Genomic DNA, 24,945 nt, shown 5'->3' with positions numbered 1-24,945 from the left:
CTGTACAAAACTTGTTTAAGGTATTTTTTTTTTTTACCCCCTCTCCCTTGGTCCAGTAGGAGGTGGCCTTCACTCTCAGCTAACACTTAGTAGGGAAAGGATACTCAAATGAGAAAAAGGGCTCAAGCTATATGGGCAAAGAAGAGAGGGAAGATACAGGTTGCCAGTTATATATTTATAGAAAGATAATCCCCTGGCTTTAAATATATATGTACATACAAATATGAACAAACTTAAAAAAATACAAACCCTTGGATCATAAGGGTGCTGCTGGGAGCCCCTTTATCCATCCCCCTCACCCAAGGGCAGAGGGCATGAGTCGCTTTTTAAAAATTACTAGTTTGGGCCATCCCTGCAGCAACAAGCATGAAGTTGGGTGATTACCCACAATGGTAAAAGAGGAAAAATTCAGAGTTCCCACTCCCTGAACTCTAAACATCTCCTAAAATTAGGGCTACATGCTTTCTTGTTCTGTCTTTTAACTAGTATACTGGGGTAAAGGAAGGGACTCCCTTCTGAAATGGGTCAAGAAATAAGATAGTTTAAAAAGAGGGGGAAAGTGTCATCTGCTCTAGAAGCAAAAGACAAGACAAAGGCATACAGACCCCAGGGAAATTTCCCACACTACTATGGGGGATACTGTCCAGCCCAGGTCCAGGCCCTCGGTTCTTTGCTCTGGCCACCCCCTATTTCTTTGGTATTGTCAGAAGACAAGATTCAGTTCCTGGGTGCTGGTGGAGGAGGGAGAGTGGTTCCGGGGCTTCCTACAAGTACTGAGTGAACAATTTGAGCTTACAATTTTCCCTTTTTTAAATATTTAAAAATAAACAAATCAAACTCCATCCTGTGCTGTACACAGCCCTTTTGACTCCCTGACATTGATTTGAGGAAAGAAGAGAAGGGGTGTCAACGTTGGAAGGGCCTCCTCACTTTCTTCCGCCGCTTCGGTTTGGCTTCTCCCTTGGGTACTGTGCTGTTGGGCTTGGCGGCTGCAGTGGCCCCAGGGCCAGGCTGAGGAGCTGCAAAGAAGTTCCCATTAGGCATCTGGCCGGGGGGTACTTGAAAGATCCGGCTCAAGAAATCCTGAAGGTCAGCAGGAGGGGCATCTGGGGTGGCTCTGAGAGGAAAACAGAAAGAACAATGAGGCAAGAGATATTAAGAGTCACTTGGTTACCTGTGTTACCTATTTATACCTGAGTTAAAGATCTACTGAGTTAGTTGCCAAAATTCTTAGAGAGTAAGACACCTAGGTGTCCTAAACAGCATGTCACCTGAAACCATATTCAGAGCTAGAATAGTAGATAGATTATTGAAAGAAATACCACCTACCTCTGCCGCCCACTGGTGCCTGGAATCCGAGAACCAAAGGAGATGTGATAGGGAACTTTGTGAGTATCTGGGGAGATTCCCACACGCTGGCATCCAGCCCACTCTGCAAGCATGAGAAATAATCAGCCAAAACATCACAGTTTTGAGCATTTATGAGTCCATATTTCTAGAGGACAGAAGCTTACCTGTGATGTCATACACTTTTCCATCCATCAGCGCAAAGTAGGTGATCTTGAGGCCCAACATGCTTGACTCTGCCCAAAAGTCTCCTTCCTCAGCAGGATGCAGCTTATTACACTCAGCACAGTATCTGGCACTCTTAGGTTCCCGGTCCATTTCAAACCTCCTGCAACCCAAAAAAAGGACAGTTCTTAATTGTCAAGCCTAGGGCATTACCAGAGTCTCATCATTACTGACAAATATGGATGAAACATCTAAAATTATCTCCACTCAATTGTTACATATGCCTATGTATACTCTGCCCTCAACCTTCTATCTTAAAGCTAAAAATATCTTTTTTTTTTTTTTTTTTTTTACTGCTAATTCAAATCCCAAATCTACTGACAATATAGCAAAAGTAGAAACCTCAGGGTCTTTTTATTCACCATGTGTATCCCATAACTACCAATAATACTCACAAGGAAGGTGTTTGGCTACCCAATCTCTAAGCTGTGGCTACACCATTCCTGTCCTATGTCATACCTATGCTTTCCCTGGCATCGGCTGCACATCATAGTATTCATTGCCTCTTTGAGGTCATCTTGCAGCTTGGACAGAAACTCATTCACTGACCGGCTCAGCTCATTCTCTGCCATTCGTTTCCTGAGAGAAGAAAGGCTTTGTAAGTCAAAGGGTATTGAGCGAGGGACAAAGGGAGACAGATCTATTGGCCTCTTGAGGCCCCTGGTCAGCTAGAAAGACAAGCAACCTCAGTTCTCTCCACGTCAGAGAGCCTCCATCTTCAATTCGAGGGAATCTGCTATTGAAGGTTATTCATTTACCCCACCTGACAACTTCACATCTCCAACTTACATTTCATATTCCTTCCGCCTTTCAGGGTTACTGACAATGTCCCAAGCTGCCCGCAAAACCTTGAAGGCTTCCTCAGCCCGGGGATGACGATTTTTGTCAGGATGAACCTACCAAGAGAAAGATTTCATGACAAATCCATTCTAACCCTCTCCCCATCTTGGGTCAAAATAACCTCATATCAAAGGGTTCTCTTTGACCATCCTTTTAGAGAGTCAGTATAGCTTAATGATTAATTGCTCTGGGTTCAAGTCCCAGGTCTGTTACTTACTAGCTGTATGACCTAAAATATTTTATATATCATGGATTGTTGGGAGTATTAAATGAGAATATATGTGAAGTATATAGCACAGAATCTGGCACTAAGGTGATCCACCATTCCCGTGTACCTCGGATTGTCCCAGTTTTAGCACTGAAAGTTCACGTCTCAGGAAACCCCTCAATCCCAGGCAAATGCGGATGGTTGGTCGCCCTACCTGGCACATGCATACTAAGCCCTCAGATGTTAACTTTGTCAGCCATGAAGTAAGAGTTCCAAAGATATTACATACTCAAACTCAATCTTTTCTAACTAGGAAATTCTCATATCTACTCAAAACTTCCCACAATAGTTGGCCTTTCTGTCCCAGAAATAAATGAAATAGCATATTATGATCCTCACATGCTTTTTATCCAGTTTTCAGCCTGTCTCCAAGACAAATAATATCCTCATTCCCCAAAAATGCAAAGATAAAGCTAGTCTCCTGACCGATGCCAGATAAACAAAATGCTGTTAAATCTCCCACATTCCCAAGCTTATAGAACAGCCTTTTAGTCATGGTCACTGTAGCGCCTAATAAGGGCAGTGAGAAGTTCTACAAAAGAAGCCCACAGGGGCCAGCCTGGTGGCACAGCAGTTAAGTGCACACGTTCCGCTCCGGCGGCCCGGGTTTCGCCAGTTCGCATCCCAGGTTGTGGACATGGCACCACTTGGCAAGCCATGCTGCGGTAGGTGTCCCACATATAAAGTAGAGGAAGATGGGCACGGGTGTTAGCTCAGGGCCAGTCTTCCTCAGCAAAAAGAGGAGGATCGGCAGCAGTTAGCTCAGGGCTAATCTTCCTCACAAAAAAAAAAAAGCAGCCCACGGATACTCTGGCCCAGAACAAGGGAGAACTTTGGGGTGTGGGGCAGGTGTGTTGAGGAATGGGGAACTTAAATACATCTCTACTCCAAGAAAGTAAGTTGAAAATGAGAATTTTTGTAAGAATGATATTCCCTACGAGAGGATGTGTGCTAAAAGACATGAAAGTGAGAAAAGCTCTACTATTAGTAACCATTTGAGTGTAAGCAGTTGTTCCCCACTCTAAGAATATCCCATGCTACCCACCAAGGGGCATGCATTTCCCACCAAATTCATTAATTAGTCCTCTGATAAGTTACAGGCCTGGTACTTTAGTGTGCCTTGAATGGTTAATGAATTTACCATTTGGTAAATTACCATTCAGGTAATTTGCACACTGTGATATTTTACCATTCCAGTTCCAAACACTCAAATAGGCCTCCAATGTAATTTATACACAGTACTTATATTCGTAATATAGTTTTACTTGTACAGGAATAGCAGTAACAATCATATATAAAAATAGCAACCTAATATCTACTTCTAGTAGCAATGTGATTGCATGCTTGTATTAAACCATTTCCCTCAATCATATGGTGTGTCACAACTCCCACCTGTACCCCTCTTATCAATAAAAGCAACCATATTTTCATGTGTGACATACACATGCATATGCCTCTCTATAATCTCTGTTCCACTTTCCTTCCCTTTCCCACTCTGGGTTGCTGGTCTTGAGACAGCTTGTTTTCTTTCACCTGATCCTGGAATAATCACATACGCTCCCTGAACCTTCCCACACTAGGTCCACACTTGCCTCCCCGGGACAGATAGATGGATTTCCCCGTGTTCAAAACACCCTCATTTATTCAGAGGGGAGGAACTGACAGGCTTTCTGACTAGGCCTCTTCTCCACCCTAGTCAGAGGGACTTCACCTGGATATTCCAGGGTGAGTGAGTCCAACACCACCTGACATACCAGGTTCATTTCTTTTCATTAAGAAAAAGAATTTCATGACTCAACTTAAAATGAAGGGAAAGTCAGATTCCATAGTACATGGGGGAAAGTCTTTATGACTCTTAAGAATTAAAGTTACTCTTCAGCCTCAGGTTGACTTTCTACTCTGCCTTCCCTGTATTATTCTCTCTCTAAAACTGCAAGAGAAAATAAAATATGGGAACAAAAGATGAACAGGAAACAGAGGGGAAAGGTACTCACCATTACTGCCAGCTGCCTATAGGCCTTCTTCAGTTCAACATCTGATGCTGTGGCTTCAACCCCCAACACATGGAAAGGGTTTAGCTCATCCTCAGGAACCCCAGCCATAGTCAAGAGTCGAGCCACTTCCTCTTCAGGCTGGCAGTAGCGCCCACTAGCTACAGGTGCATTTCCCTGCCTGTTAGTACTCTGCTTGACCCAAGGCAACTCCAGCCAACCCCATTGAACTATTCTCACCAGCTGCTGCCATGGCCTGCTGTCTCTCAGCAGAACCAGGCAATGTTGCAAGGTGGGAGAATCCAGCCAAGAGAAGAGCCAGGTGGCTTTACCCCTCCAGCCTAACCGGTCACCCAATCCCACCAGAAACCGCCAGCCCAACTGTAGACAGCCCAACAAGAGGGCCAGAGCCAGGAGCAGCAAAGCACCCAGTAGCCTAAGAAAACGGGTGAGCAGCCCTGCCCCACAGCAAAACCCCTGGCTCAGAAATTGGAACATCACCTGGGCCCAGCCCCCCAGCCGCCTTGCCCAGACTCCCACCCAGACTCGAAAAAGGTCCAGATCACTGCCTTTCAGCTGCCTGCATGCATAGATGAGATGGCCACAACTTTCTACATACTCTCCCACCAATACCAGCAGTTCAATCAGCCACCAGAAGCCTGCCTGCCCAAGCTGACACAGTTCCTCTGCTCCCCACAATCCCAAGCCTCTGCGCTTATCTGCCTGACTTCGTTTCCGGCCCAGCCGATGTCGACCAGGGGACCTGGGATCTCTGCGTCCACCCTCCCGAGTATCCTCCTTGGCCTGAACACGGTGCCGCTGTCTCCGGGGTGGAGGTTTCTTTCCACTGGACACACGTGAAAAATCACTGGGGAACTTAAGAGGTTCTTCATCATCGTATTCCTCTTCCAACTCTTCATCTTCCCCCAAAGCTGGAGAGGTACACTGGTGGCAAAAGTTGCTAGAAGAACTCTCTCCTCCCTCAGAGTAAGGCCCTTCAGAGATTCCAGGGGTTCCCTGGCAGTTGCAAGCAGATGGAATGGAAAGAAAAGAAGGGTTCCCATCTGCCTGGTACCCAGTCTCATTCTCTCTTGAGAGTTCCTGGTCCACTCCTGACTCTTCTTCTGAAGATGCCTCACTCTGATCAGGGTCTTCACCATCCTTAGGGGGTCCTGGACCCCTTGGGGGGCCATGGCTTGGATCCGACCAGTGGGCTGGGTTTGGGGGCTGTGTGTACTTAGGACTAGAGTGCTCTGTGAGGCAGCGGGTACCATTAGGAGCAGGCTCCGCTGAGTCCCTGAGTCCTGAGAATGAAAGTATTTCAGGGTCCACAGAGGGTCCTAAAGTCCTGAGGGAGGCACCACCACTGTGGTGGGCTCCACACAACCCTCTTTCTCCGGGGTACTTCTGGGCCATAACCCCGGGGCTTCCTGAGGATTTTAGGTCACAGCCATCATGGTAAGTTCTGATGCCTGTAACAAAGGTAGCAAGGTGGGGATGATCAAGAGAAGGAATAAATAATCTTAGATTGAGAATATATTTAATGCACCCATCTCCCTTGTTTTCCCAAGTTCTTTTGGGGCATTCATTACCGCTAGCAATGAGACAATACTACATTAACCACAACCCTGATCCTTCCCTCCCCCACCCCAAACCCCCTTACTCTTCTTTCCCCAGAAAGCTATAATCCTGAATCAGGGCAAGAGAGAGGTACCACAAAGGGTGTGGTCCTGGGGTCACTCTTGGGAAAAAGGCAAAGACGGCCGGAAAGGGGGGCCGCACGCTGCCAGAAAAGGGTGGGGACCGTGCGGCCCTTTAAGAAAACCTGCGGGCGGAGCTTGGGGGGTTGCCCGAGAGAGACAACCAGGGAACCCTCGGGCTGGGTAGAGGGGGTGAAGGTAACGTACCGAAAAGCGGCGGTAACTCCTCCCCCTCGAGCAGCTGGGCCTAGGGCCAGGGGGAGCTACGAGAGCAGCTCCCCCGGCTCCGCCTCCCGCTCACGCTCTGCTTCCGTCTTCCGTCCCCGCCGCGGCCGCCGAGCTACGCATACTTCCACTTCCGGGGTCACCAGGGAAGAGACGGGAAGGAAAAGAAAAAGCGGTTGGCGGAGGCGCGAGCCCGATCAGCCGGCGCTGAGTCAAATCAGAGGAGGCGGTCCTGGAGAAGCACTGGCCCCGCCCCTTAAAGGGCCCTCTGCCGCAGGCCTCCGCTCGTGCGAGGTGCACCGCGAGCTGCACCGCTGGAAGCGAAGCAAGTGGGTGCTGCAGCAGCGCCTGCGGACTAGGGGCAGATTCTCAGGCTTCCTCTGGCTGTATTCTTGGGTTTTGCCGACACTGGAAGATAGAGGACAGCCACCGAGCCACAGTCTTGTTTCCCTTGCAGACAGAACCAGGCAGCGTAGAGGAGCCACTGCCCTGATCCCTTCCCGGCTGGCTGTAGCGAAGACAGAGGTCCTTTTGTATCATGCGGAGGTGGGGTGGAGGGGAGGACGCCTCGGGCCAGCCCCCGCCCTGGCCCTTCTGCGCTGCGCCTTCTTTCCTAGCAACCCTCTGCCTTCCCACGCCTGACCCAGCTGGCGAACTGCCCCGTATAACTGCAGCTCCCACGGCCTAGATCTGCCCCTCTGGACGCAGCTTCCAGGCCCCGTCACGGAGCAGGGCTGGGGGACTGGGAGCCTAGTTCCGCTGGGCTCAAGACCGGAGAGAAATGCCAAAAAACACTGCACTTATCTGCATGCTGCTTTGCATCTCATTTGCATACCGAGCTGCTCAGTCGACGTCTACACGCGCCCCCGCCCCCACGCGGACCAGGCTTGGGTTCCTTCTCTGTCGGTCCCCTCCTCGACACACCCCTCTTTTGTTAGTCCCCCCTCCAGACCCCGTCTTGCTCAGCAAATTTTTCCACCCATGAACCCCTCGCCGGTGCCCCTAGACCAGCAAGAGCCCCTTCCCCGGGTCCCCGATCCCGACCACCAGATTCTCCAGAAGACAATACTCCAATTCTCTGGGAAGTGGAAGAAACCAAGCCGGAGCCAGGGGTGCGCAGGGACCCCAGTTGGGGCTTTGAGAGCTTCGATTGTCGAGTCATCGCCCAAGTATTCAGAGATCTTTCCCCGAAACCTCTTGCAGTGACCCCAAGACCCTTCCCTGCTATGGTTGGAGGAGTCTCTCGTCCCAGGCTAGAACTGTAGGCAAACTGGGTCCCCCCCACACACAGGGGAAAGAGTTGGAGGGGCCCGCCCCGTGATGTCACCCCCCCCACACACACACACACCCTGTCCCCTTCCTCCACCCCCCAATCTGGTTGCATTTAGCTCACGGGGCTTGGGCTACAAGTTGCAGGAGTTTAGTGGGCAACGAACAGAGTGGCCCTGGGGGTGCCCACGCCCGACAGCCGCCCCATCGTCTAGGACCTCCGGGCAGGGATGCAGCTGGGGGTCTAGGGAAACACTTCTACCCCGTCCTCTCCTCAGCCCTGGCAGGGTGGTGAGTAGTTAACACCCCCACCCCAACCTCTCCTTGTTTAGGGTCCCCAGACTTCCAAGCGGATTGAGGAGAGGAGCCCCAGGGATTTCCCAAGCCAACCCTCCAGCCTGTTAGGACCTTGATGTCCAAAAGAAGACAGCTGAAGGAAGGTGCCTGCATCCACCCTACCCGACTCCCACAGTGCCCCAATGCCAGCCCCTCCTTGGTGTTCTCCTCCTTTCAGGAACTGAATTCAAATCCCACTGGCAGCCCTGACACCCCTGGGGAAAGGGAGGGGTAGGAAAAATCCCACCAGTGTCCTGAGGGGAGGAGCAAAAGGCTACCAGGATGTGAGATGTCTCTGGGCAAGGTGCCCGCTTAGTTCATGAGGGGCCATGGGAGCTGGACTGTGGCTGTATGCCCCTTCCCCCAGCAACTCCATCTCTGCATGAAGCCGAAGCTTCAAAACCCTGACAAAGTGTGGGTGACTGTCTCTACTTGAGTCTTTGTCCCAAACTCTTTTGGTGTCTGGTTTTTTTCCTCTCCGCCTTCCCTGGGGTTGGAGCAGTTGTTGAGAGACCCCACTGTGACTCATTCCCTCCTCTTTCTCCTCCTTCTCCCCTCTCCATTGACCCCACCCTTCCCAGTCCAGTGGAGCAGTATTGAGTCCCAGCAGCAGATGGGGCACGCTTTCTTTTCAGCTGGAATAGCCTGCTGGGCCTTTAGCCCCTAGTTCCACTAGTTCCCCTGGGCCCCTCCCTCCACAGACCTAGGACTTTCCAACTCCTCCCTGGAAAGCTGGGAGACAGACAAAAGCTCATTACCTTAGATTTTCGTTTAACTTTTACTTAGTGTCCTTGTTTCAGAGGATGATAAAGAGACAGCTGGCTCTCCTCAATCCAATCCTGTAGATTTCTTCAGTTACCCTGCCAGGGCCATGCTCCCTCCTGAAATTGGCCCTTCTTCAAAAGGAATAGCGGTACAGAGTCCTTCGGATACATGGGCACCTGAGTTCCGGCTCCCTACCCTCTTGCAGGTTTCCAACCCCCTCAAGACATTCATGGATGGGTGAGAGGAGCTGACACTGACCTCCCACTCTGTGACCATCTTCTCTTCTGCCATGGAGGAAGGCTTGCTGCCCCTGGCCATGACCTCTGACCCCAGGTCCTTTAATCAACAACTCCCAGAGCCTCCAGACCCAAGATGTGTCTTGGAACCCCAGGACAATCCTGAGTTGGCACCTGCCCTGGTGTGTGCTCTTTGCTGCTGCTTTGGAATCATCTACTGCTGCTTCGGTGAGAGCAGGGCCAGGGTTCCAGGGGGCAGCTGCCCAAGACTGTCACCCTCAAGGATGATGCCAACTTTCTCCATTGCTCCTGGGCCACCTCTGCTCCTCTATCAGGGAATGTCTACCTTCAGTGTGAGCCATGCTGCTCTTGCCAGCTCTTCTTGTCCGTTTCCCACACCCATGCCCTCCATCTCTGACACCCCCCCACCCCTCTCCACCACCACCACACCCCATACCCCAACAACTATCAACTTGCCTTCCCCCTCCCTCCTACCTCAAAACTCCATTCCCAAAGTATCCTCTATGCTTATGGTTTCTTTACCCTTCCCCAATAACCTGAATCAGCCCATGCTGATTTCTTCCCATCTACCGTCTCTGGAAGGACTAAACCTTCTTTCTATACTTGCTCCCCTCAATGCATCCATCTTACCTCCTAAGTTTCCCTCCCGTCCCCTCACAGTTCCTGAAAAGTCTCTGCCTTCCCTGAGATGATTCCTTTCTGCCCTTGCCTTGAGGTCCCTGGGTGTGCTGCTCCTGTCTTCTGCTCCTCTGGTTAGCCATTCCTCTCCCTTCTAATTCATCAGAGCTATCCCAATAGACACCCCCTTCCGTCTCTCAGTGCCTCCTGCCTCCCTTCCCAGGCTACCGCTGCTTCAAGGCAGTGATGTTTCTCTCGGGCCTGCTGTCAGGAGCTCTGGTGATCTTCCTGCTGTGCCACAAGGAACGAGTGCTAGAGACACAGCTGAGCCTGGAGGTGAGCGCGGGCATTGCGCTAGGCATCGGACTCCTCTGCGGCCTGGTCACCATGCTGGTTCGCAGTGTTGGGCTCTTCCTGACTGGTCTCCTGCTAGGCCTAACCCTGGGTGCCGGGGTCCTTCTAGGCACTGAGCCCATCTACCAGCCACCTTCAGCCTGGGTGCCGGCCGGGGGGCTGGTGGGGCTGGCATTGCTGGGAGCCCTGCTCACGCTTCGATGGCCACGTCCATTCACAGTTCTGGGCACAGCCCTGCTGGGTGCTGCAGTGCTGGTGGCCTGTGCTGACTACTTCCTGGAGGGGCTGGCACTGGGCCGTCGGCTAGGCCAACGCTTGCAGGCACTTCCAGCCTTGCCTCCTCTCTGCTGGTATAGCTGGGTCTTGCTGGGGACCTGGCCAGCCCTCGGGACCCTTGGGGCCCTGGCCCAGTGGAAGCTCATGGATGCGGAACATGGAGCCCACGCCAATGGTGAGTTAGTGCCATGGGACAGAAGCAGCTAACCTGTGCCTTGTGATGTCCCCAGTTCCCAGACTTGAGGAGGAGAAGGGAGAAAATACACTTGAGGGAGGAGGGCGGAGGTGTCTACGGTGGATGGGGCAGGGCATTGAAAGAAAGTTAGAGTTGGAGGAGCCCAAGGTCTGAGTAAGAATGAGAAGAGAAATTGTCACAGGGAGCAGGGAAGAGTTATCAGGAACTGTTATCGAAGGAAAGGAAGATCTCAGAGAAGTCCAGGAGGAAAGAGTAGAAGGATTCCAAAGAAGAGTTTCTTTTAGAATAACTGGTGGGGCTCTGAGCCTTGAGAGAGCCGGAACAGAGAGATCAAGTGGGTTTCTCCAGAGTGTGAGTGTGTTTGGGGGTAGGATGCAGATCTAAAGAGGCCTCCCTAAGTCTCTCTCGCCCCCTCCCAAGCAGTGGTCTTGAGCCACCAGCGAAGGCATCTCCAACTCCTTCGGATCCGTCAACAAGAGGCCAAGTGGCACCGAACCTCCCCTGGGGTGGGGCTCTGTGAGGGCAGCTACCGGCGCCAGCTCCCCCACAATGCCCGGAGCCCTGCTGACAGTCTGGCTCCAGTGAGTAAGAGGGGAAGGGTACTCTGGGGGATGGGGTAGAGGGCACATGGGGATGGTCAGGGTGGGAGGGGGCTCTGACCCAGGCCCTTTCCTCTGCCCTCTCTGCCCCGTGCCCCTCCAGAGTTATCTCCAGAGCCTTCGAGAGCGCCAACTAGGACCAGGCACCCAGGCAACAGCCCCCTACACTGTCCTGGACCTGGATTCTGACTGTGGTTCCACTGTACCCCTCACCACACCTTCTGGTTCCACCCAGACCTGAGCCTAAACCTCCACTGATGCCCCCACCCCTAGCAAGGGCCTGGGAATACTAGGTGGGCAGGGCCTGAGCCCACAGGACCCACACACAAACTTCCCCACCTCTTGGATCGGGGTTAGAATCTGTGCTCTAACCCAGACCAGCCCTGTAGGGATATGTTTCAGGGACAGACAGAGAGGAATCCTGTGGGGAAAGGAGAAGAATGGAAGTATGAATACCTACCTCTGGCCAATAACAGAGGTGCCCTGGTCCCAAAGTAGCACTCTCTCTAATTTCCTCCAAACCTAGGAGGCCCTTACCCAAATAGCCTTTTATATGCCCACCTCAGTGTGCCTCATAATGGTAAAATAAGGGGTTTTGTTTTTTGTAGGACCTATAGAAAATCGGGAAGCCTCCTAAAGCACTTAATAGCTTTTTTGGGGGGAGAAGGGCACAGAGGAGCGCCAGGACCCTTTTAATCCCCAGGCCCCTCATTAGGGGGTAGTTGGGTTCCTGGCCAGCCTTTCCCCCGGACCTTATAGGCTCAAGGCCCCTTCTCCTACCTCAGTTGGGGGTCCTGTCCTCCATGATGCTTCTCTTTCCTTAACATGAAGAAGACCATGGGGCAGTGCCTGGCTCAGCACCTGCCTCCCCCAAAAACTGGCTTCTTCCTCCAAGGAGAGAGCATTGACCTGCATGCCAGAGTCTTGCCCTTTTGCCCAAAGGAGCCTGGTCTTTGGGGCTGTGTGAGAGACAAGTGCCTTCTCTGCTTCGCATTGGGAGTGATACATATCTCCTCCTCAACCAGAACTTTGCCCCAGCCACTAACCATTCTAACTCTCCCCACTCTGATTCTCCTGCCCAAAGTCTGTTCCCTGATTCCCTAGACAGCAGGAAAGAAGCTCTATCCCTCCTCTGGGCAGCAAGGCTATGATGGGAGGGAGGAAGAATGTGGGAGCATGTGAATAAAATGGCGTTGAACACTGAACCAGGGAGTCTGGTCTCTACTGTTGCTGCTTGTTACTTTCTTTGCACCTCAAAACAAAGTTAGCCAGACTGACAAGTCCTCTGTCCCCTAAAGCCCTGATAAGGGTACCTCTATCACATTGGACTACTGTACACACAACTACACACACACAGCCAGAGGAAGAGCTGTTCAGTCCTCTCTTTTGAACATGGAATTAGCTTTATTAAGCACAAATGTGCCAGGCACCTCACATGTAGTATTTCATTTAATGCAACAACTGTGCAGAATTGCTATTAACATTTTGCAAATGAGAAATCTGAGCCTCAACGAGGTTAATTAACTTGCCCAAAGTCATAAGCAAGTAAATGTGATTCTCAAGGATTCCAAAGCCCCTGCTCATTTTACTGGCCATGCTATTTTCTTGCACTTTATCTAGGGAGAACAGGACCCAGGCATCCGGCTTCCCAGCTGTTGCCTGCTGTGAGCTAATGGCCTGGTTGATGCCTTCCCTCTGTCCTCCAGAGAGTAGATAACTCAGTCAGAAGTGTCTCGAGGACGGGGAAGAAGTAAATGGAGTTGGGGGCTGACCCAGAGCTAGGGAGCCACCGCCCAGGAGTGGGAAGAGCACAGAGGAGTGGTGGCTAGAGCTAGGACATTTCTAGGCCTGAGGTCTATGGTTCACGCCCCTGCCACACTGCCTGCAGTCTAGTGAGCAGGCGTGTGATTCAGGTCTAGGGCCTCTGGAGGGTGACATTACCAGGAAATGAAAGGGTGGTAGAGCCTGGGGCTGAGGGGGTGATGTCCAAGATTGTGTCTCCGGGTGAGGGGTCAGTGTTCAAGAAGGTATCTATGGTCAAGGAAGTGGTATCCAAAGTTGTTCCTGTGGCTCAATGGTCAGTGCCTCTGGCTGAGGGACTGGTATCCCCACCTGATGGAGTCGTGTCTGGGGTGTGGGGACGACAGTGCATCCAGTTGTGGGCAATATCTCTAGGATAGCCTTTCTCTACTCGAAGCTGCCAGTTGAGGCCCCAGTACTGTTTGTCCTTGAAGAAGTAGACACGGCCATCTCGCCAACTCATAGCAGCTGAGGGCTGGTCTGGCACTCCCGTAAATAACCCCTTGATTGGTTTGGGGTAGCGGCTCAAGTCATTTCGGGCCAGCTCGTCCCACTGCCAGTACCCGGAACCCTGAGTGTGGGGTAGATAGGGAGAAGAGGAGGATGAGAAGAGAGCTTAGGGACCCCCAGAGGTCCACCCCCAGGCTGCAGCAGCCGAGGAAGGTCTCCCTTCAAGAGCAAGTCTGCTTCTCGGTGCAAGGTGACCCGCCCCTAATAAGACGGGATTTGCCCTTGCTTTGAGCTTTATACCTTAAAGAGGAACACCTTTTTGTTGCGAGGCCAGTAAAGAGCTGCATCCAGGTTGGGTTCTACTCCACTCAGAATCTTGGGGAAGCCAGGAGACATCCTGAAATTAATGTAGCGCCATACCTTGTTTCCTGAGAGCATGTAAGGAAAGAACAAGTCACCTCTGTCCTCAGGTGATAGCTTTCGGTTCCTCCATTCCACCCTGTCAGAAACTTCTCATCTCTCCCTCTCTTTTATGGCTTCTTTGATGGCAGGCCCTCCTCAGGTAACACACCGTAAACTAGTCCCCTTACCCTTAAAGAAGTGAATCCATTGTGTTCGAGGAGAGTAGACAGCAGCATCCAGGTTTCCTGGGAGCCCCTCCCAAAGGGCAGACACTTGGAACAAGGGACCCAGCCCTGAATCCGTCACAGTCCACACATAATTCCCCTTGAAGGCATAGGTCTTGCCACGGGGCCCTGAGAGCAAAGGGGTGTCAACAAGTCAAAAAGACAGGGATCAAATAAAGACTTGTGGCTATCTCAGGCAGGCTGATTCCTCAAAGCTTCATTCAACTTTAATTCAAGGAGAAGATTTAGGGCAGAGAAGGAGGACCCAGTGTTCCCCTTTATTGTTCAGAGCTATTCAGCTCTGGTCCACTCAACAAAACAAAGGCCCTGCAGATATCTGCTCCCCTTTGGGGACCCCAGCTTCCAACCCAAGTGGCTTCCAAGTTGTCCTTCGATGCAGGTATGTAAGACCTTCTGTAATAGACATTCAAGTTAATATTTCTTTCGTCCATCTTTATTTCCAGATGTGTTTTAGTGGCCCTTATAAGGTGGCAACCGAGATAAATGCCTGCCTGGCCCACCTTTAATTTGGCTCTGAACCCTCCCTCCCCATGCCACATGCCTTCCTCCATGGCCACTAACCGATGCCTGATGTCTAACTTCTATTGATCATTCTAAGGTCCCATGTCACTCCTATTTGTCCAGGTCTCAAGGTCAGCGGGCTGCCTGCACTGCCTGCCTACAGCCTGGAGAGGAAAGCCTCACCCAGCATCATGGCATCCACTTCTCCACTGCAGGGGTCTGGCATGGGACTGGGTTCTGTGGGCACTTGGGGTACAGTGGAGGTCTCCATCTCTTCTTCCTCATCCCCTATCCCTGGGCTCTTCTTGCCTGTAAGGTAACGTAATGCTGCTCAGGAAGAGAACTCGGAGCGCCTGGCCTCCCCACTCTTCTGTAAATTCTGCTCAGAGGCCCCATAGAGAGAGAGGAGAAGGGAATTCTGGAGAGTGTCCCTTCATGGGAGGCGCGATCATATTGACACCAGCAGGAGACGTGTTTTAGTTTTGAAAGGGGGAAGGAGGTTTGCTGGAATGTTCATTCTTCATCCCCAAGAGTGGGTGTGTGGGGAGAGAGGACTGGAAGGAAGATTAGATATGGAAGTGTCAAGAAAACAGCTCCTGAAAATGAAGAAGCCTGAATAGCTGGGCAGGAGGAAGAGAAAGAAACCAAGCCATTTCTCTCCACGGAGATCAGACTTGTCTCTTCAAGCCTGAAGAGATGCTTGTCAGAATGACCCTCATGATCACTAGGGGAAAGAACTGACCATAGAGAGCCTGGATCCCTGCCACATCATCTGGGTGCAGCTTGAAGTGGGGCCGGTAGCCAGCGTAGACAGGGGCCATGAGGGCCTGGGTATATCGGGAGTGCCCAAGCCCCAGGGCGTGGCCCAGTTCATGTGCTGCAATGATGCGCAGGTTCACCCCCCGGTAGGTCCTCTCGGTCCAGAGCTCGTCTTCGTCAAAGTGGACGCTGCCCAGCTCTGGGATGTCGGCATGGGCCAGGACCCTCCCTGGACAAAGGCAAAGTGACAGGAGGGAGGTCAGAGTCTCCTACGCTGGAACATCCCCTGCCTGTTATAAACTCCAGTTACTCCATTCCCTTAAAATTCCCCCATCTATATTCACTGTCTCTTGGATGCCTCTCTCTCTCCTTTCAGATTCCTCTATCATCATCCAAGTTCTCTCAGGGGTGCCCATCACTCTGTCCCTTTACCTCCCAGCCACTCTCTCCTCTCTGGTCCAGTCCTCTTTGAGGTGTGCCTTCAGGAGGGGATGTAAACCAAGGAAGAAGGCATGAACTTCAAAGGGGAGGCTTGGTAAGGCCCAGGAGGTGACCAACTGCTCCCCAAGGGAATGTTAGCAGGTGGTTAGAGAGTGTAGGTACAGTCAGGCATAGGGCACAGACTGAACATTAAGATTCCAGAGTCACTGGCTCAAGGGGACAGAGGTAATCTTAGGTCCGTAAGGTGGGAGCCCACAGCTGGTGCCTACCAGGCCCATCAAAGTCTTTGGAGCAGTACAGGCTTTGGCGACCATGGAAGGAGAGGCGGATGTCAGCCCAGCCAGCATGCACCTCCTGGAAGGTCAGGGGGGTCACATCGCTCCAGTATTGGAAGGCTTGAAGCAGGGCTTCCCGGGCTGTGTGGGCTGGGAGGGTGGAGGGCAGGTTCAAGATGCGGAATTTCAGGTGCTTCTTTCTCCAGCGACCTAGTTATCAGACCAGAAAAGAGATTAGAAACACAGATCCTTCTGCCAACCCCAGCGGACTCCCCTGAGTCTGGGGACTCACTCAACAAAGCTATGTAACAACCCCTCCAGGCAAGTGATGATCAGGTAACTACCAGGCGAGCATCCATCAACACTGAGCTGACACTGTCCCGACGCCACCCCTACGCCAGAGCCATGCCACCCTTTTGTCTCCCTCCCTTTCCCGGGCTCAGTCCTTACCCAGCAGCAGGTATTTAAGGGTCCTCTGGTTGAAGGGGTCCTCTAGGCCACAACGTGGCTGCCTCATGCGCACCCTTGTGGCATCATCCAGCTGACCTGAGACTGGCAGCTCAGATGCTTCCTGAAAAGCTCTGAAAAGAGGGAAAGGGATGGATCCAGCAGGGCAGGGCTATATGGAGTGACTGGGAACTGGCGATAGCTCGTTAGCCCCCTGCTGTCCAAGGTGGTGGCTGAGAATGGCACAGAATCTCTGAAGATGTTGGGGTCACTCCAGTATCCAGTCCTTATAATCGGGACTTTCCCTTCTGTTCTGCAGAAACGACGATACTCCAACTTTATGCCCCCATCTTCAGTCTTGTATTCAGGTAAGGTTCCCCTCACTTCTTGCCTTCTTCCTCTATTGCAATTTCTAACCTTCTCCTGCTCTGGGGAAGTGTCCCAACCCCCTGCTCTGGAGACTCTCCCACCACTGCTCCCACCTGAGGACCTGTCCTCCCTCAGCCTTCTCCCTGCTGGCTGGACCCCCCCCTCCCAGCCCTGCCTGCTCTGGGGCAATGTCATCCATCAGGTACTGCAGGCACTGTGGCTTTTCAAGGGACTCTGAACATATCTAAGAGCAGAAAGAAAAATGATCCATTAGATCCAAAATATGAAAAGAAAACTTCAAAATAGAAATAAGTGCCAAATTAAATGTTTACAAAAGGTATCATGTCAACAACTCAACTCCAACTCAACTTATAGTTTAACATATAAATTATACTTCATGTGGGATATGACTAAATATTAGTATTTGGGATACAGTGTGGGACAGAGCCTCCAAAGGAGTGCTTAGGGCCTAGGAAGATCCAATGGCTGTGCTCCTCATCTTGGAATTCCCATCTCACCCCATGCCCCACCACCCTGACAAGGAGAGCCACCCATTACCTAGATCCCCAACAGGGATTTGAGTCAGGCAGAGGTGGGCCTGGGGAGAGGAAGAGATGAGAGGAGGGAAAGAAGATCTTGCGACCTTGACCTTGAAGACATGTGCCTTATGACCTCTCACCTCAGAGCCTCCATGATATCTTCTGGGCTGAAGTCATCAGGTCCTTCTAGAGGCTTCTGTAGGTACCCGTATTTCAACAGGTAATCCTATGATGGAGGCAGGGGTAAGCAGAATAGGAAGGAGGTTATTCTCAGGGTAAACAGACCCATGAGGATAGGAGGGGATGACAGGGAAGGACTAAGGGAGAGGAGCCTTAGGGAAGGGCTCAGGGAGAAGGGAAGGAGTGGAGATGGGCAGGGATAGATCAGGGAGTAGAGGAAGGAAGGGAAAGGCAGGCAAGTTGAAGGTCAGAGGGGAGGCCGTGCTCCCAACCCTCCCTCCCCCCGCCTGTGTCCCTCTTTCCCAGGGGACTCACCACTGCTGCCTCCTTCCCTGTGGTCCCCAGGGCCCGGCCTGACACTGTCATGGGGAGTAGGAAGCCCAGCCACAGCAGCTGCCAGCTCATGGTCCCACCAGGCAGGAGCTCCAGAGGCCGTCTGTGCCCCCTGCCCTGAGGTGTCCAGGAGCCTGGGGGAGCAGGGCTAGGTGGGGGGCTCTTACCTCCAGTTCTTCTCACTCTCTAGTCTCTGGTCCTCTTTATAAAACTTCAGGGGAGGGGAACTGGGGGGAGTGGCAGTGGGAGGTGACTCAGCCCAGAGAAATGTTGCAGTTCACCATTAACCTCTGCCCTGCCAGACAGTGAGAGTCAAGAAGAGCCCCCAGCGCACTCCCTCAGAGTCATCCACTGGAGACGGGAAGACTTTTCATGCTGTCCTGGGGGTGGGCATCCCGGCAGGATGAGAAGCAAAATCTCTGCAGAGACTAGGGATAGGCACCATGGCTATCCCCTGGAGTTGGGCATTCCTGTGCCCCAGGGACCCGTGGGCAGCAAACCCCTCATCTTCAAACTTCATGTCTCCCTGTGTGCCCTAGGATAGGAAAAACTTAAATAAAAGCTAAGAGGTAGGAAGCTTCTTAGGTGTTTGGGTTTCATGTGAGGGAATCCAAGTAAGGTCTCAGTTTCTTTGCACCCAAGACCAAGTTGGAAATTTTAATCTGTTGAAGCCGGCTTGTGTCTGCTTTAATAAAAAGTCATCATGTCAAGCATTTAATGAGCCTGGAATGTGTGATCGGGTGGCTAAGTCCCAAAGGCCAGTGAGAGGCAAGGGAGGACCGACAGCCTCTGACTGATGAGTGACAAAAGCCATGACTGAGGCCATCACCCAAGGCTGATGCCCCCAGGAAATGGTGGAGTTTAAGAACCAGCTCCCCTCAGCCCCCTGCAGAGCTCTTTCTCAGCTCAGCCCTTCCCTCCCTCTCTCCATTCCCCCACCCCCAGTCCCTCTTCTTTAGAGAACAGGACATGGGCCAGTTGAAAATTGTCATTTTTATCTGATTAAAGATACTTTTTCTAACTAAAAGTTATCCACCACTCATTGTAGTAAATTTGGAAAATACCAAAATAAACAAGGAAGAAAATGAAAACTACCAGTAAATTCTACCCAGAAGAGAACCACTAATAACATGTGATGCATTTACCTGAAACTGTCTGTGGCTCTGAGTTCAGCTCCAGCTCTGCCTGCCCAGCCTCAGCCCTGGAGACTGTGGCCGGCATGGAAGAGAAGGCGATTGGCAGTCGTGAGGATAATGCGGGAGGGACAGCAGCTGAGGGTGGAAGGGGGAGAGGAAGACAGCAGGGGAAGGAGTAAAGTAAAACGAATGTCCTAGCAGGTTATTCTCTCCCCTGGGCACCTCATATAAGCAAAAGAAAAAAAGGGGGAGGAGCGGGATGCCTAGGAATGTCTGTTAGTGTGTTGGGGAGAGAGATGGTGGTTACTAGGAAAGGAGAATGGTGGGCACTCACTCTGCCTCAGAGGACTCTAGGGGATGGAACCACATTCTAGATACTAAAGAGCCAGGAGAGAATGGAGTGAAATTGTAAAAGCTGCCAAATAGTTCACCTCATTTAAATCTCAGCAACAACCCTGCAGGTTGGTATCATCACTTTGTTGCAGAAAAGGAAATTGAGTCTCCAGTAGGTTGCCTCGGGTCACACAGCTAGAAAGCAGCAAAGCCTCAGGGTCAATCTCTGATCTTTGCACCCTCCCAAGAGTGTCCACAGGCACCCAAACAAAACCCACTAGAGCCAGGCACTGCAGGCGTGTGTGCAAGGTCGGCATGACTAATTCTGTTCCCATGATGGCATCACCCCCATCCCAGGAGCCAGGCTGACCCAGCTCTTTTTCCCTCTGAATTTGTCATCTCTCAGTGGGGGAGAAGTGGAAATGTGTGTGAAGGGTTAGGACATGTGGTCTCCCTGCCCCCAAAAAGAGAACTTGTTTCTGAGAGAAAGAACTCCTGGGTTCTTTGGCTTTCTTGCTCCCCTCCTGCAAACTGGTTTCCCTCTCTGCCCACAGGAGGTGGCAGAAGAGTTTGTATAGAAATATTTTTAATTAAAATATTTTAAACTGGGGGCTGGCCCCATGGCCGAGTGGTTAAGTTCAGCGGCCCAGGGTTTCACCGGTTCGGATCCTGGGCGTGGACATGGCACCGCTCATCAGGCCATGGTGAGGTGGCATCCCACATGCCACAACTAGAAGGACCCACAACCAAAAATACACAACTATGTACCAGGGGGCTTTGGGGATAAAAAGGAAAAATAAAATATTTTAAAAGAAAAAAATTTTTAACTGTAGCAGGAGGGAGTAGGTTAGACTCTGAGACTATTTTCTTTTTCTTTTCCTTTGGTGAGGAAGATTGGCCCTGAGCTAACATCAGTTGCCAATCCTCCTTTCTTTTTTTTGGGGGGGGGGCTTGAAGAAGAGTGGCCCCAAGCCAACATCTGGACCAATCTTCCTCTATTTTGTATGTGAGAATGCCTCCACAGCATGGCTGATGTGTGGAGTAGATCCGCACCCAGGATCCCAACCCACAAACCTGGACTGCCAACATGGCGTGTGTAACTTTAACCACTTGGCCACGGGGCCAGACCCCTAAGACTATTTTCTGATGATCAGGGACTATGGAGCCACGGGTGAAGGGCAAATGTTTATAGAGGTCTCTAACCTGGGAGAAGCCAATCTCTAAACCATCACCCACCCCATCTGACAGCCACCCTTACCAGATGGGGTAGCCTGAAGGGCTGGATGCCCTGGTATATAAAGGGCAAGTCTGGGGCCTGAAACTGGAAACTAGAGGTGAGAAAAACGTAAGTTGTAGCCAAGTTAGGGCTGGCCCAGACACTGCTCTTGATCTAGAGAAATACAAGAGAAATGCGGTGTTAGCCTCTGGCCTGTTTTCCCCTCAGATCCCTGAGGGAGTCAGGAGAGAGGGAACTTTCCCTGGCTGAATGAGAATGAGTTCTCGCCAAGCCGTTTCCCTGGAAACCTCTGTTTTTAAGAGGACCCCCCAACACACACTCCTTTAATTCGTTATGAGTTCCTAGATGCCAGATGGGAAGCGATGGCCAGGATTGTGCACAGCTGGAACTGGTTAGTGTCCAGGGAAGTGGGAGGGGTTTGGAGATGGCTCAGGGCCTGGGCCAGCACATTCTGTTCCCAGGATGCCCCAAACTTCCTGGACCCCCATCATGAACACTTCCTGGCATTCCCCCCACCCACCTACCGCTCCTCGAACATGCACCCACTGGGGCACTGGCCTGAAGTGGCTTAGCTGGGGGAACATTAGACCCAAATCTTTTAATCCTTCAGTTCCTGTCAAAGTGTAGGGGAGACCAAGATCTGCCCTTCTTCTCCAATTCACTGAAAAAGGTGTTATCCCATCGGAATCCCTTGGAGATTGCTGCAGGCTTCTGCTGGTGGTCCCGTTACCCAGCAAATTCCCAAAGGGACACATGAAGGGAGAAATTCTAGCCTCTGCAACAAGGAGGGGAGTAAAAGAATAGGGAGATTAATGTTCTCTCAGCATCTGGGATGATAGGGACATGAGGGTAACACAAAGGATTTTTTGCTTCTTCTGGGAGTGGCAGCCTTTTCCTTAACAAAAACCAAACTGATCTTTATTGCTTTTCCCAACGGAAGTAGGATGTGAGAGAGCACTCTGGCCTCCTGTCCTCACTCTGTGACCCCAGGAAACAGATCTGTCCTAATGTTTTGGGACTGTCAAGTTTGGCTCCCTTTTTTGTTGGCAAAAGGGCTTGGTGGGGAGTTAGCAAGGGAAGGAATTCAGCCCTGACTTCCCCTTTGGAAGAGGGTAGAGACAAGCTGGGGGAGGGAGACCTGGGAAGGACCCAACTCTGCTTCTGCCAGGCCAGCGACGCAGAGAGGGAGGTTGGGGTGGGAGGGCCGCCCTTGATGGGCCAGGCACGTAGGGAGAGGGTTCTCCTCTGCACCCCCTGTTTTGCCCCTAACTTACTTAAGAAGGAAAGTGGGTGTTCGCCAGTATGGTTTTGTTTTTGTTTTTTAGTGAATTCATTAATGTGGCAATGAGGGAAGGATTGCCACTGTGTACAAGTATATCCTGCACGTAGGGAGAAAGAGAGAGCTAAAGGGTCAAGTGCAGAGGCGTGCGAGTGCAACTTGCGTTTGAGCTGCATGCTGCTTTGGCGTAATGAGCACTGCTCCTCAGCTGTGAAAGAAGTTTTGCCATGGGAAAGAGGAAAAGAAAACTGAGGAAGACATGCTTGCCTGTTGCCCATTTTCTAAGACCCCTCAGTGTGTGTGTGTGTGTGTGTGTTTTATTACAGGAGTGATGCCTCCTTCTAAAAAATCAAGATCATAACTGTCTCCCCGCTTTCAAAAAGGAAACCAGATATTGACAGGCTAGGAGCCCACGGGGAGGGAAGATTTGAGAGTTCTTTGGAAATAAAGAGCTAGAACAGGTGGACAGACATCCAGCTGATCACTGGTTACAAATTAAGGCTGCTCATTGACCAGACTAGCCATCGTGATCAATAAGACCAGAAAGGACTGACCAACAAGGGCATTAACTGTCTGCTCTGAGGTCAATGGTGGTGGCCAGTGGCAAAAAGAGAGTAAAAGAAGCCAGTGAAAAAGGTAATTGGGTTGGAGAGCATGGGAACCTGAACCCAGCTTGGATTAAGGTCATGTACTGAGGGCAAATTGGAAGACTTGTTTTTCTGACTAGAGTGTATCCTTGCAAATATAAAGAATGAGTATTGGCCAAAAGTGTACTAATCCATCATTCATTGCTTCACTTATTGAATCCATTGGTGCTTCTTAAACTTTTCTACCAAAATTCCCCAGGTAGGGGCCAGCCCCGGGACATAGTGGTTAAGTTCAGCACACTCCACTTTGGTGGCCCAGGTTCACAGGTTTGGATCCCACATGCAGACCTACACCACTCGTCAGCCATACTGTGGCATGAACCACATATAAAGTGGAGGTAGATCGGCAGAGATGTTAGCTTAGGGCTAATCTTCCTCAAGCAAAAAAAAAAAAAAATTCCCCAGGTGGATTATGAAAACATATGATCAGAGGGTAGACGTGTGTGTATATAACTGTGGTGGTTACTTCTTCGGGCTATTTGTCCACTTCACAATGATTACTCCTTCTCTGTCCGCCTTACACAGGGTCAAATGGGTGGCTTCCAGCAGCCATGTTAACGCTATGTAAAACTCTGTCCTCTAGCCCAGCTACCAGAACCAGAGAGAGACATCCGAGTCAAGCAGCTTTACTCCTCCCAACCCCCCACGAATTTGGAATTGGATCTGAAAAAGAAATGTTAGTCTCTTCGTGTGGCTGGATCTGAAACATGTAAAGCTCACGCAGTGAGTTGTGGGCAATTTTTTTCCCCTCTCAGTACAGAACCAGAGGAAGCCTACTGCTGGGAAAGAAGCCCAATGCAGAAGCTCAGAGGCAAGACAGGAAGAGAGACAGAAAGAACACACCTGGGTTCATGGTTCGTGGCAGCTTCTCTTTGCTGGTTCCAGAAGACCAGGCGCATTCTTGCTCCTGATTCTTTGTAACACAATGGTAGACTGAACAATGCAGCCCCACCCCAAACATGTCCATCTCCTCATCCCCAGAACCTGTGAATACGTTACCTTACGTGGCAAAAAGGGGTTTGCAGATGTGATTAAATTAAGGGTCTTGAGATGAGGAGATCCACACGCAAAAAAATGAATCTAGACACAGACCTTACACCCTTCAGAAAAATTAGCTCAAAATGAATCATAGACCTAAATGTAAAACATAAAACTATAAGGGCCAGCCTGGTGGCATAACAGCTAATTAGGTTCATGCATCCTGCTTCACTGCCCCAAGGTTCACGGGTTCAGATCCCAGGGGCAGACCTACACACCACTCATCAAGCCATACTGTGACAGCATCCCACGTACAAAATAGAGGAAGATCGGCAACAAATGTTAGCTCAGGGCCTATCTCCCTCACCAAACTCCCCCCCCCTCAAAAATCCCCATAAAACTGTAAAACTTCTAGGAGAAAACCTAAATGACCTCGGGTAATGACTTTTCAGATACAACATCAAAGGCATGATCCATGAAAGAAACAATTGATAAGCTGGACTTCACTAAAATTAAAAACTTCTACTGTTTCAGACAATGTCAAGAGAATGAGGGGCCAGCCTGGTGGCTGATTGGTTAAGTTCACGTGCTCCACTTCAGCAGCACAGGGTTTCACTGATTTGGATCCTGGGCACGGACCTAGCATCGTGCGTTCATCAAGCCATGCTGAAGTGGCGTCCCATGTAGCAGAACTAGAAGGACCTAAAACTAGAATATACAACTATACCCCTGGGGGGCTTTGGGGAGAAGAAAAAAAAAAGATTGGCAACAGATGTTAGCCCAGGGCCAATCTTAAAAAAAAGAAAAAACAGGAGATTGAGAAGACATGCCACAGACTGGAAGAAAATACTTGCAAAATATATCTGATTAAGGGCTGTTATCCAAAATATAAAAAGAACCTTAAAATTCAACAATAAGAAAATGAACCACCCAATTAAAAAATGAACAAAAGACCTGGACATCTCATCAAAGATGGCAAGTAAGCATATGAAAAGACGTTCAACATCATATATCATTAGGGAATTGCAAATTAAAACAACAATGTGTTATCACCACACACCTATTAGAATGGCCAAAATCCAAAATGCTGACAACGCCATATGCTGGCTGGATTTGGAGCAACAGGAGCTCTCATTCATTGCTGGGGGGAATGCAAAATGGCACAGCCACTTTGGAAGACAGTTTGGCAGTTCCTTACAAAACTAAACATACTCTTCCCATACAATCCAGCAATCACATTCCTTGGTATTTATCCACATGAACCAAAACTTACATCCACACAAAAACCTACAGATGAATGTTTATAGCAGCTTTATTCACAACTGCCA

The 24,945-nt window shown here is 50.7% G+C and overlaps 3 protein-coding genes across 10 annotated transcripts; 1 reads left to right on the top strand and 2 right to left on the bottom strand.

Annotated features, from left to right (window-relative positions):
* Positions 1 to 160: 160 nt before the first annotated feature.
* On the bottom strand, positions 161 to 6,715 carry DNAJC14 (DnaJ heat shock protein family (Hsp40) member C14). The gene is made up of 7 exons (XM_046682806.1): positions 6,579 to 6,715; positions 4,675 to 6,143; positions 2,362 to 2,468; positions 2,032 to 2,151; positions 1,515 to 1,675; positions 1,330 to 1,432; positions 161 to 1,117 (listed from the first exon to the last, which is right to left on the bottom strand). Exons 2-7 carry the CDS (start codon positions 6,085 to 6,087, stop codon positions 907 to 909), a joined length of 2,115 nt encoding a protein of 704 aa, XP_046538762.1. The 5' UTR covers positions 6,088 to 6,143; positions 6,579 to 6,715; the 3' UTR covers positions 161 to 906.
* Positions 6,716 to 6,825: 110 nt separating this feature from the next.
* Positions 6,826 to 12,471, top strand: LOC124250697 (transmembrane protein 198-like). 7 transcript variants are annotated; one of them, XM_046682847.1, is made up of 7 exons: positions 6,826 to 6,925; positions 7,054 to 7,121; positions 8,198 to 8,305; positions 9,172 to 9,430; positions 10,065 to 10,646; positions 11,088 to 11,248; positions 11,370 to 12,471. In XM_046682847.1, the coding sequence occupies exons 4-7, from the start codon at positions 9,256 to 9,258 to the stop codon at positions 11,505 to 11,507; spliced, it is 1,056 nt and encodes a 351-aa protein (XP_046538803.1). In that variant the 5' UTR covers positions 6,826 to 6,925; positions 7,054 to 7,121; positions 8,198 to 8,305; positions 9,172 to 9,255; the 3' UTR covers positions 11,508 to 12,471. The 7 variants fall into 7 exon arrangements, with proteins under 7 accessions (XP_046538803.1, XP_046538795.1, XP_046538813.1 ...); XM_046682839.1 differs by having other exon boundaries at positions 7,054 to 7,142; XM_046682857.1 differs by lacking the exon at positions 7,054 to 7,121 and having other exon boundaries at positions 6,858 to 6,925.
* A 175-nt stretch (positions 12,472 to 12,646) lies between these two features.
* On the bottom strand, positions 12,647 to 18,205 carry MMP19 (matrix metallopeptidase 19). 2 transcript variants are annotated; one of them, XM_046644922.1, is made up of 9 exons: positions 17,990 to 18,205; positions 17,635 to 17,720; positions 16,590 to 16,720; positions 16,134 to 16,349; positions 15,407 to 15,652; positions 14,848 to 14,973; positions 14,107 to 14,271; positions 13,817 to 13,944; positions 12,647 to 13,637 (listed from the first exon to the last, which is right to left on the bottom strand). In XM_046644922.1, the coding sequence occupies exons 1-9, from the start codon at positions 18,077 to 18,079 to the stop codon at positions 13,338 to 13,340; spliced, it is 1,488 nt and encodes a 495-aa protein (XP_046500878.1). In that variant the 5' UTR covers positions 18,080 to 18,205; the 3' UTR covers positions 12,647 to 13,337. The 2 variants fall into 2 exon arrangements, with proteins under 2 accessions (XP_046500878.1, XP_046500886.1); XM_046644930.1 differs by lacking the exon at positions 17,990 to 18,205 and having other exon boundaries at positions 16,590 to 17,199; positions 17,635 to 17,716.
* Positions 18,206 to 24,945: the final 6,740 nt, after the last annotated feature.

Source organism: Equus quagga, chromosome 1, assembly GCF_021613505.1.
Source record: "Equus quagga isolate Etosha38 chromosome 1, UCLA_HA_Equagga_1.0, whole genome shotgun sequence".
NCBI classification, from domain to species: Eukaryota; Metazoa; Chordata; class Mammalia; order Perissodactyla; family Equidae; genus Equus; species Equus quagga.
Note: the sequence above shows the minus strand (reverse complement) of the source record. Positions and strands in the feature narration are given on the sequence as shown.

Bases quoted from the DNA above. Each gene is read 5' to 3' on its own strand.
- DNAJC14 (XM_046682806.1), bottom strand. From the start codon at position 6,087: ATGGCCCAGAAGTACCCCGGAGAAAGAGGGTTGTGTGGAGCCCACCAC. The intron at 2,469-4,674 runs GTGAGTACCTTT...TTCTCTTGGTAG, and splicing joins ATAGGCAGCTGGCAGTAATG to GTTCATCCTGACAAAAATCG. The intron at 2,152-2,361 runs GTAAGTTGGAGA...TTCTTCTCTCAG, and splicing joins AGGCGGAAGGAATATGAAAT to GAAACGAATGGCAGAGAATG.
- LOC124250697 (XM_046682847.1), top strand. From the start codon at position 9,256: ATGGAGGAAGGCTTGCTGCCCCTGGCCATGACCTCTGACCCCAGGTCC. The intron at 9,431-10,064 runs GTGAGAGCAGGG...CTCCCTTCCCAG, and splicing joins AATCATCTACTGCTGCTTCG to GCTACCGCTGCTTCAAGGCA. The intron at 11,249-11,369 runs GTGAGTAAGAGG...GTGCCCCTCCAG, and splicing joins CTGCTGACAGTCTGGCTCCA to AGTTATCTCCAGAGCCTTCG.
- MMP19 (XM_046644922.1), bottom strand. From the start codon at position 18,079: ATGAGCTGGCAGCTGCTGTGGCTGGGCTTCCTACTCCCCATGACAGTG. The intron at 17,721-17,989 runs GTGAGTCCCCTG...CCTCCATCATAG, and splicing joins CAGGGAAGGAGGCAGCAGTG to GATTACCTGTTGAAATACGG. The intron at 14,272-14,847 runs GTGAGGCTTTCC...CTTTGCTCTCAG, and splicing joins AGTGGATGCCATGATGCTGG to GGCCCCGTGGCAAGACCTAT.